Source organism: Sinocyclocheilus rhinocerous, unplaced genomic scaffold, assembly GCF_001515625.1.
Source record: "Sinocyclocheilus rhinocerous isolate Xijiao unplaced genomic scaffold, SAMN03320098_v1.1 scaffold2184, whole genome shotgun sequence".
In the NCBI taxonomy this organism is placed as follows: Eukaryota; Metazoa; Chordata; class Actinopteri; order Cypriniformes; family Cyprinidae; genus Sinocyclocheilus; species Sinocyclocheilus rhinocerous.
Window position 1 is genome coordinate 389 of NW_015635537.1, and position 11,751 is coordinate 12,139.

General features: G+C 39.2%; 1 protein-coding gene across 1 annotated transcript in view; it reads left to right on the forward strand.

Moving 5' to 3' along the window:
- The first annotated feature begins 1,141 nt into the window (after positions 1-1,141).
- The window catches only part of LOC107747231 (oxysterol-binding protein-related protein 6-like), a 32,329-nt gene continuing 21,719 nt past the window's right edge, over positions 1,142-11,751 (forward strand). The window contains exons 1-8 of the mRNA XM_016561683.1: positions 1,142-1,170; positions 3,516-3,591; positions 4,953-5,121; positions 5,545-5,675; positions 6,757-6,864; positions 7,460-7,597; positions 7,991-8,078; positions 9,149-9,402. Of these exons, the coding sequence (XP_016417169.1) occupies positions 1,142-1,170; positions 3,516-3,591; positions 4,953-5,121; positions 5,545-5,675; positions 6,757-6,864; positions 7,460-7,597; positions 7,991-8,078; positions 9,149-9,402 (993 nt within the window). The remainder of the gene's footprint in view (positions 1,171-3,515; positions 3,592-4,952; positions 5,122-5,544; positions 5,676-6,756; positions 6,865-7,459; positions 7,598-7,990; positions 8,079-9,148; positions 9,403-11,751) is intronic.

Sequence of the window (11,751 nt, forward strand, 5' to 3'; positions counted from 1 at the left end):
GTGATGCGCAGATCAGCTCTAACGTCACTGAATCTGCTGTTAAAAATGAACCATCCATTCTTCATATCATCATGCAAAAATAAGAATTAGAATCATTGTAATGTGACGATCAAATGGTGGGTGGCGGGTGGATAATTTATTTGAAGCAGTGGACTCGGGTGAAGTTTGAGCTCATCCGCGCATCTCTACACTACAGTGACCTTTTTCGCCAGTAGCAAACAATGGAGTGTGCTCTGCTGGACAAACAAGTTCTGGACAAAAAAGTAATTACACCATTCAGAAGCACTGTATCTGCGTTATATGTTCTGTAAAAAAAAATTCATATCGGCAGCATATTCGCCGATACGATATATCTGCGACAGGCTAATTTCGGCAAAACGATATATCGGTCGGGCTCTAGTAAATAGCCTAATCTTTTGTTATCCTCGCAGCGTGTCAGTTATGTGGTAGCCTAATTAATGCGGGGCAAATTAATTGTAATCTTAATATAATAATAAAACTAACTTCATAATAATAATAGGCCTAATAAAATAAGAATGAACAGGCCTACATTAATTGGACATGCCAAATCCTCTTAATATTGCCAATAAATAATGTTTTTGACAATATCTCTGGCTATCGTCGATACAAGATCATCGTCTTTCAATGCAACCTAGCAAGGGGAGGTTATCGCGGGCACGTCCGCTATGCCACTGGACAGCACGTTGCCTGTTATGTCGTTTGGGCTGTCTTGTTGAGCACAGTGGAACTAAGAAAATTATATTTCACACACTTTAAGCTCTTTTATTTTCCAGATGTAATAAGTTTAGTCCATCGAATCATTCGGTTTGTAATGTATACCGAACCGAAAGCCTTGTACCGAACGGTTCAATACGAATACGTGTATCATTACACCCCTAGTAAATATGCCTCCTTGAGATCTGTAGCGGTAAACAATTTTTTTCTATGTACAGAATTCAGAGATTTAGAATATTGATACACAAATCTGTGATTTGAATTCTAAGATAACTGTTGAAAGCTTCAGATCCAGAACAGGGAAAATGCCTCATTCCTTCTTGATAGAGTTGCCACTCTGCCTAGAACAAACTTGGAATAGAAGACATTAGTGGGCCTTGCATCCCAGACAATATTCCCCCCAACAATGACCCTGATTATTGGTCCTCAGAGAAGGTGAGAAGGTGAACCCAGTCTCTAAAGGAGTGAAGACCTCACTGACCATCAATGCGGGCACTCCTCCCCCTGTAAGGTGTTTTGCTGGAAATCCTGCATAAAGATTGCTGTTCTGTGAAGCACCCTTGGAGAGAGTTTGTGGTAATGAGAGCAAGCAATTGACAGCAGTGCCTTAGCACACTAGACAGATGGTGAGATCCTTTATGGAGATAGCTCTTTATGGAAGCCATGAATGTTTGGCTGGTCAATGAAATGAAATCTCCCCTCTGTTCAGTGCTGGTAAGCCTGTTATCAAGACAGCACATTGTTCTCTGTCTGTGACAGCTGGGGTGGGAACTCTGGTCCTTGAAGTCCTCTGTCCTGCAGAGTTTAGCTCCAACCCTGATCAAACTCACCTATGTGTAACATTCTAGTGATCCTGAAGACCTTGACTAGGTTGTTCAGGTGTGTTTGATTAAGGTTGAATCTAAACTCTGTAAGACATTGGACCTCGAGGGCCAGAGTTGCCCACCCTTGTCTATAAGATACACACAACTTTGTAAACCTTGTAGAAACCTTGCCGTAGAAAAAACAACAAAAAGGTATTTTACTCACCTAAAGTTCTCAAAATTGACGGCCAAATAAATAGTAACTCTACATTTTCTCTCTTTCTGGATGGTTGAACAATGTGTAGTGTACTGAGGACATATGTAGGTGGCACAAGTTGAAAAAATTTTAAATTAAATGCTGAGCCTGTGCAGTAGGTCATATACAGAAGGGGGAGGGCTTCCCTAGTGCATTGGTTCCCAAACCTGGTCCTGGAGTACCCCCAATGGTACACATTTTGGATGTCTCCCTTACACCCATTTCAGATTTTGGAGTCTCCACTAATACGCTGATGAGTTGATTCAGGTGTGCTTGATTAGGTAACCATACAGAATGTGCAGAGTTGTGGTTACTCCATGACCAGGGTTGGGAACCAATGCCCTAATGCAGTGGTTCTCAGTTCCAGTCCTCGCGCACCACCGCTCTGCACGTTTTGTATCTTTCTCTTATTGCTTCAGACGTTTGTTCTATTCGACCATAAGTGCCCTGCAAAGTGGACATCACAGGATATTTCGCCATGATTCCAGTCCAAAGGGACCTATATGTTCCATTAACAGGGCATTGAAAGTGCACAAGACGTGAATTTAAATTGTATTTATTTACAGAGGTATTATGTCACACTTCACACTTCTCTAGTGAGTTTCGTCTGTGTGTGAAGATGCTGCAGGCAGTGGCTTTGCGCAAATCCGTGAATGAATGTTCTGAAGTGAAGTAAACTTCAATTTCCCCTGCTCAGGGAGTAGGGAGCAATGAACACTGTGTAGGGACCATGTCATTTGGAACACAGTTCATGCATGGAGCTCTCTTCTAACGAGCTGGTTATTTGAATCAGCTGCGTTAAATAAGAGAGACATGCAAAATATGCAGAGCAGTGGTACGCGAGGACTGGAATTGAGAGCCCTAGTGCACTGACAAGTGGTCTAAAGGCGTGGTAGTGTAAGGCTTCATGAATGGCCATACAGTTGCATGTACTGTACCATAATGAGATGTTGAGTGAGTCAACCAAATCTTTTGTTATCCTCGCAGCGTGTCAGTTATGTGGTAGCCTAATTAATGCGGGGCAAATTAATTGTAATCTTAATATAATAATAAAACTAACTTCATAATAATAATAGGCCTAATAAAATAAAAATGAACAGGCCTACATTAATTGGACATGCCAAATCCTCTTAATATTGCCAATAATTGATGTTTTTGACAATATCTCTGGCTATCGTCGATACAAGATCATCGTCTTTCAATGCAACCTAGCAAGGGGAGGTTATCGCGGGCACGTCCGCTATGCCACTGGACAGCACGTTGCCTGTTATGTCGTTTGGGCTGTCTTGTTGAGCACAGTGGAACTAAGAAAATTATATTTCACACACTTTAAGCTCTTTTATTTTCCAGATGTAATAAGTTTAGTCCATCGAATCATTCGGTTTGTAATGTATACCGAACCGAAAGCCTTGTACCGAACGGTTCAATACGAATACGTGTATCGTTACACCCCTAGTAAATATGCATCCTTGAGATCTGTAGCGGTAAACAATTTTTTTCTATGTACAGAATTCAGAGATTTAGAATATTGATACACAAATCTGTGATTTGAATTCTAAGATAACTGTTGAAAGCTTCAGATCCAGAACAGGGAAAATGCCTCATTCCTTCTTGATAGAGTTGCCACTCTGCCTAGAACAAACTTGGAATAGAAGACATTAGTGGGCCTTGCATCCCAGACAATATTCCCCCCAACAATGACCCTGATTATTGGTCCTCAGAGAAGGTGAGAAGGTGAACCCAGTCTCTAAAGGAGTGAAGACCTCACTGACCATCAATGCGGGCACTCCTCCACCTGCAAGGGGTTTTGCTGGAAAACTAATACGCTGATGAGTTGATTCAGGTGTGCTTGATTAGGTAACCATACAGAATGTGCAGAGTTGTGGTTACTCCATGACCAGGGTTGGGAACCAATGCCCTAATGCAGTGGTTCTCAGTTCCAGTCCTCGCGCACCACCGCTCTGCACGTTTTGTATCTTTCTCTTATTGCTTCAGACGTTTGTTCTATTCGACCATAAGTGCCCTGCAAAGTGGACATCACAGGATATTTCACCATGATTCCAGTCCAAAGGGACCTATATGTTCCATTAACAGGGCATTGAAAGTGCACAAGACGTGAATTTAAATTGTATTTATTTACAGAGGTATTATGTCACACTTCACACTTCTCTAGTGAGTTTCGTCTGTGTGTGAAGATGCTGCAGGCAGTGGCTTTGCGCAAATCCGTGAATGAATGTTCTGAAGTGAAGTAAACTTCAATTTCCCCTGCTCAGGGAGTAGGGAGCAATGAACACTGTGTAGGGACCATGTCATTTGGAACACAGTTCATTCATGGAGCTCTCTTCTAAAGAGCTGGTGATTTGTATCAAGTGTGTTAAACGAGAGACATGCAAAATGTGCAGAGTGGGGGACCAGGATTAAGAACTGCTGGTCTAAATGTTTATACTGTATATAAATACAAATAATACAGCAAAAACTGTAATACTGTAAATTATTATGGATTTGTTGCGAGGACTGGAATTGAGAGCCCTAGTGCACTGACAAGTGGTCTAAAGGCGTGGTAGTGTAAGGCTTCATGAATGGCCATACAGTTGCATGTACTGTACCATAATGAGATGTTGAGTGAGTCAACCAAATGAGAGCAGACTCTGATCTTATCTGCATCCTTAAATTCAAAGCATACAGTTGGTGCAGTAAAAAAGGTTTTGAACAGTTTATTTAAAATAAACTGGATGTCAGCAGCTCTGAATGATAGGGTTTTGTTCTGACACTACCAACTCTACTAAACACACAGTCTGTGTTGACTTTGTATGATTATGTGATTGTTGTTTTGATTCATGTTAACACATTAACGCATGCTGGTGGTTCACATGTCATCCTGTGCTGAAGTATGAAGTAACTTAATTTCACTGTTGACCTGTGAGCTTAACTTTACACTGCTTGGCTTGGTGTGTGTTTTTGTGTGTCTGTGAACTCTTTACTGAAATCTAACTAAACTATACTCATCTAATCTAGAGTTCAGATGTCCCCAGTTGGGTTTTTTCCTCAGTCGATGGAATCACTCAACTCTGAGAGGGCTGTGTTCAGAGGCCCACGTTGCTGGTTATCCCAAGACTGGGATCACTTCTATCTCACTGTAATTTGTGTGTGTGTTTCAGGTTCCCCTGAGTGCAAGTATGTCTCAAGTGCGTCTCCACTCCTCTAATCCTAACCTATATGCGGAGTTGGCTGATTTTCAAACCCCGGTCCCACGTCTGACTGACAGTATCGACAGCGCCGGTGACTACATCAAACTGCAGGAAGATTTCTGCATAGTTGCGCAAAAAGGTGAACAAAGCATCCATTCCAGTGTCACTGGATCTGCATTGCCATGGCAAGAGAAATTTTGTGTTTTTAATTTGAGATTTTCTTTAGTGAATTGCTTAAAAAGACTCAAACTCACCAATTTTGAAAAAGTGAAAAAAATATTTTTGGGGGAACTTTCTGAATCTGTGAGCTCATTGTTACTGTTACAGTGTTGTGTACAAGTTTGTAAGACTAAAATTAGTAAAGTAGTCGGGACGCATTTTTTTTTTATTGGAGGTTCCCTGGATATGTTGGAAACACTGCTTCAGGCAGTCAGTTACACACTGAAAAACAAAAGGTGCACAGCTGTTTTTGAGTGATAGCAGGCGACAGGTCCAGGTCACAGGCTCTGACCCGGAGACACAGCCTGTACTCAGCATGAACCTATGTGTGTGTCTGTTGCAGTGCACTCTCTTCTGAAGTCTGCCTTCAACACTGTGGCCATAGAGAAGGAGAAGATTAAACAGGTGTTGTTGGAACAGGAGCAGACCGGCCAATCAAATCAGATTATAACCCTCCGTCGCTCCCTATCACAGGTCAGCTCCGCCCACCACACACTGTTACTGTTATAATCAACAAAAACGGAGTTCACCTTTTATTTGTGTACATTTACACAATATACATAGGACTTCATTAATTGCTGTATGTTTTTAGTAAGACTTTCAACTAATGTTTAAAAGTTTGGGGTCTTTTTTTTTTTTTTTTTAAGAAAATTGATACTTTTATTAAGTAAGGATGCATTAGATTGATTGAATTAAAAATATATATATTTCAAATAAATGCTGTTCTTTTGAAATTTCTATTCATCAAAGAATCCTGGAAAAAAAAAATCACGGTTTCCACAAAAATATTAAGCAGCACAACTGAATCATGTGACACTGAAGACTGGAGTAATGATGCTGAAAATTTAGCTTTGCATCACAGGAATAAATAATATTTTAAAATAACCACCATTTCCATTAAACATATATTTTATTGGACTGTTACGGTTTTAATGCAAGTAGAACACTTTTTTTATGAAGTACGCTCACTCAGGGACTTGTTTAGTAAAATTTTACCTGAAAAGATTTTAGATTTTTTTTTTATGTTTTAAAAACAAAATTTAAAAAATCTTGTATAAGTTTATCTTGCTGTGTTTTTGTGTTTACTTGTATTATTCCAACTCAGTTTTTGCCATGAAGATAGACTTAGATGCTGACATGGCAATAACTACTACAACAACTATTAACTACTACAACTAAAAATAAATAACTACTACAATTTAAAATATATTTAATTAGGAAACAGTTTGAAATTTAAAACTTTAAAAATTAAAACTTTAGATTGTAATAGTAGTTTACAATATTACTGTACTTACTTTATTTTAATAAAATAAATGCTGCCTTGGTGAGCAGAAGAGAATTCTTTTAAAAAACATTTAAAAAATCTGTCCGACCCCAAACCCATTTAGAATCAGATTCACAGTTTCATCCTCTAGCCTAAGACAAATAGATTTGTTATAAAAATATATTCATTGAATGCAAGTTAATGTCTCTAGATCCAGTGTTTTTGTGTGTGTTTTTTTTGACCCTTCATACACTCATCTTCTTACTTGTTCTGGATGATTGTGTTGTCTAGGTCTTGTCCCAGAATGCTGAGCTCAAGACCCGTCTGAACCGGATCCACTCTGAGTCGGTTCTGTCTGACCAGGCCGTCAGTGTGAACATCATCAGCAGTCCTGACGAGGTCTGATATTCTTCTGCTCCGAACCATTTAAGTTCCTAACAGTGAAATGTGTTGGATGTGGATGGGCTTTGAAATTATTTGGAAAATAGGCAGGTCAGGATATGTGGAATCTAATTGTCTCTTTTTATGTTTGAGAAGAGCATAAAACCACCTGGAGCTATAGGGGTAATCACCCATTTTCTTGATCATAAAGACAGTCACTGTTTAAGCTTGAAATCTCTTACATTTGCTCTCGTTTGGGTCTTTAAAGAAGTGAAAGTGACACTCAGTACTCTGGCCTTATACACTTTGGCTGCAATACAACCAAACAGAGCAATCATTAGACATAATGAGTCCCACGAGATGGCTGCTCGTACTAATCAACCATGTGTTTAACTATTGGCAGCAGACATTGCGTTTCAAGGCTTTCACTTTCTACAGGACTTAAATCCTTCAGCTTTTGTGCTCCTCACATCAGGTTGTATATCTTTGTGCGATGGCCTCGAGCATAAGTGGCTGCCTGTGATAAATTTTAGCTCTACAAACACAAATCTGCAAGTGACACACCGAAGTAACCCTGAAATCCTTTAATCGTGTATGTTTGTGTGTTTTGTAGGCAGGTGACCCGCTCCAAGTGGGCATCCCTCTCTCTCAGCAGGTGTCCAATGAGAGCAGACTCTCCATGTCAGAGTCAGTGTCTGAGTTCTTTGATGCTCAAGAGGTGCTTCTGTCCGCCAGTTCATCAGAGAATGAGGTGAGATGTCTGTTTGTGTGTGTTAATGTTAAAGTTATTTATATATATATATATATATATATAGTGCTGTTGACATGAAATTTTCAGTACATAATTCCCATATTTCCACGAGTGACTTGTAGTAATTATTATTATTATAAAGAATGACTAGATGTGTCCAGACTTGTACATATTCAAGCTCAAGTGAATCATTGCAATTACCATTTAGGATTTATCAGCTGTCAGTGTCATCTGTGTAAGCATGGTCTGTTTGTTTAAGTGTGTTTATTTGTATACTTGCACACTGCACTGCAGTAGGTCATTACACACACACACACACACACATTTTACAGTTAGTCAGCACTGCGCAAAATGAAAGACAGTGAGTAACATCTCTCTCTCTCTCTCTCTCAGGCCTCTGATGACGAGTCTTACGTCAGTGATGTGAGTGATAACATTTCAGAGGACAACGCCAGCGTCACAGATAACGTTTCCAGACAGAGTAAGATCACTCTCCCTCCTCTTCGTTTTGTTCCGTTCATTAGAGCAGGACGCCGTCCTGATGGGACACATGACCTTTGCGTTACACACACGCACGCACACATACACACACATGCACACACATGCACATGCTCTCTCCCTCCAATAGATCCAAACACACGCACACATCCACACACATGAACTGAAAGACAAATCCTGTCACAAGCGCATACAGTACATAATATATTATCTACAGTGTATTAATGTAAAGCAAGTAAAATTATGACTATTGTAATGTGAATATGAAATGCAAAGGGATTAATATCACAGGATCTGTCAAGAGCATGTTGGGGTCATATTTCACCCCAAAACCTAAAGAAAAGACAACATTAGTTTAAATGTTTAAAAATTTAAAGATTGTTTTAGGACCTTTTTGTTTTGAGTGTTTTGTTTTGTTTTGTTTTTGTCTGCATTTTGCATTTTGATGTTATTTTCAGGAAAATGAATCACATTTATATACTGTATATTCACATTACAATAGTTACATTTTATTTAATTTATGTAATATACTGTAGAATTATGGGTGTTATGAAAATAGTGCCATCATTTCTTATTACAAAATTTAAGTTGTTTTTTTTATTTCCCTTTGATGTTGGGAAGACATGTGACTTTGTTTTGAATTAATGAAAGTATCACAATCATTATATTGCAGACAGTGTCACTGTAGAATTATTGAGGTGCTAATATAGTTTGTATTAATATTTTGAATTTTTTATTTTTAGATTTTCCATTTTTAGTTTAGTTTTAGTAGTTTTGTTGTGTGTTTTCGTTTCAATATACATGTAGTTTTTATTCATTTTAATGTCAGTTTTAGTTATTTTTAGTACATGAAGTTTTCAGAGTAAATGAAAATGGGAAAAGTTTACATGTTTTAATATTTTATTTCAGTTAATGTTTATTTTATTTCAAGGAATGACAATGTTTTTATGGTTTTAGTTTTAGTTTCAGTTAACTATAAAAACCCTGATTGTTTATACTCGGTATATCCTGCAACCCTGGTATCCCACGAGTAACCTTGTGTTTCTCCCTCAGTGCCTAATGGTGATCTGGCCAGTGGTGCGTTTCGTAACGGTAGACGTACGTGTCTCCCTGCTCCCGCCCCTGACACTTCCAACATTAACCTGTGGAACATCCTGAAGAACAACATCGGGAAAGACCTGTCGAAAGTGTCCATGCCAGTGGAGCTGAACGAGCCCCTGAACACACTGCAGCACATGTGTGAGGAGCTGGAGTACACAGAGCTGCTGGATAAAGCAGCTCAAACCGACGACCCCTATGAACGCATGGTACGCTCCAGCTCTTAAAGTGACAGCTCACCCTAAAATACAAATTCTGTCATCAGTAGCTCATTTTTATGTCGTTCCAAACCCATTAGACTTTTGTTTAAAACACAAATAAACCTGCAAAATTTCCGTCCCTCCATTAAAAAACCAATTCCACCAAAATCATAAAGACATTATAATCCATATGAATCAAGCGGTTTAATCCATGTCTTCTGAAGAGACACAATCACTTTATATGATGAACAGATTTAAGTTTTATTCACATGTAAACATTTATCAACCTACATAGAGCACATCAATTATGGTCAGCGGAAGGTGAAATGTGCCTGCTTGATGCACAAGAGCGAGCCTCATCTACATGGATTACTTTTACAATGTCGTAATGAACTTTTTATGCTTACGAAGCATCAAAGTTTTAGTTACAAGGACTTTCAAATGTAAGGACTGGAATCTCTCAGGTTTCATTAAAAATTTTCTTTATTTTGAGTTTTGAAGTTGAACGAAAGTGGGTGGAATGACATAACGGTGAGTAAACGACGACAGAATTTCCATTATTAGGTGAACTGTCCCTTTAAGAGAGTTACTGGATCTGAATTTTCAAAAGACATACACCTAACAAGCATTTGAAACTGTTCTTTATTGGCATCAGTGTTTCCATGAAGAATCTTTAACATCTATGGAAACTTTCCATTCCACACTAAAACACACTAAGGATCTTTCATGAACTGATCACTGAAAGGTTTGACAGGTTTCTTTGGTTCTTCTATGGCATCACTGCAAAAATACCATTATGAGACCTTTATTTTTAAGAGTGTAGGTATAGTTGCTGGTCTAGTTGCTCTAACAAGCTTAACCGTAATGCTCCACCAAATCAAAATCAAGTTCATCAGTCAGTAGTCCAGCTTATCAACCATTAAGGGGAAAGTCGTGGCCTAATGGTTAGAGAGTCGGACTCGTAACCCAAAGGTTGTGGGTTCGAGTCTCGTACCGGCAGGGATTGTAGGTGGGGGGAGTGAATGTACAGCGCTCTCTCCCACCTTCAATACCACGACTGAGGTGCCCTTGAGCAAGGCACCGAACCCCCAACTGCTCCCCGGGCGCCGCAGCAAAAAATGGCTGCCCACTGCTCCGGGTGTGTGTTCACTGCTGTGTGTGTTCACTGCTGTGTGTGTGCACTTTGGATGGGTTAAATGCAGAGCACTAATTCCAAGTATGGGTCACCATACTTGGCCACATGTCACGTCACTTTATTGGCTTGAAACAACCAGCGTAGACTAGCAAAGTAAAACCAGCTACATATAGTTTTATCTTGATTTTCCAGCAGGGAAAGGTAGTCCAGAGTGCGAGGACAGACTTGCGCTCACACAGAAGCGTGCCCACACACGAATGTTCATACGTAGCGATATAACAGGAGCTGTTAGGTGGCTGGTGGAAGGGTGAACAGGGCCTGAAGCAGGAACACATGTCCCTTGAGGACAGGCAGGTGGGCATTTACCTCTGGCCTCATTAAGTCCTTTTACTGTAGCCTAGTTTGTGTCCACACACAATGACGCACACTCTGACACATTCGGTCGCTCGTTCTCCACACTGCAGCGCTACTGATACCGTAGTAATGATGCTGCAGTGTAGGCGGCTGACTGCTGGACTGCTTTAGACTTAGTGCTGCACATTTACTGTTGCAGGCTTTGTCTCAAGAAAATGTTGTTTCTCTCCACAAAACAAACAAAAAATAGAAATAAGAAATTATATTTTATATAAAGATGCTGAATGATCTTAAGTGCCTTTTGACAGTTTTTTACAGTAGTTTTTTATTACAGTACAATACAGTTAAGAACCCCCATTTCCATTACTGCAAAGAATTTTAAGTTAAAGTTTGTGTATCTAATTTTAATTAGATTCTCCTTACTGTAATACCATTTTTCTTCAATAATTAATGTTTTAATCAGCATAAACAGCAAATACCATCATGATGTACTTTACAGTTTAAATAAGATTTATTATTATTACAGTTTTTCTGAATTGCTAAAACACTAAACCCCAATCTCTGAACCAAATTCTCACTAGCTTAAACCAATTTGTCGAATAAAGCACTCCTTCTGCTAAACCTTAAACACGTTCAGGCAGTTAGGCTCTTTTTGCAAATCTCATGCACTCTTTTTGCAAAACTCTAAACACATTCTCATTCACTTAAACACTTATCACACTGAATACAACTAAAGCACAGTTATCATCGTTTACACACAACGATTCAAAATTGTTCACACTTGTTTCTAATGATGTGATCAAACCAACTGTACAAAATATGAGCCAGTTCAGAGTGCACAAGTGGCACAGGTGACTGAATGATGATAC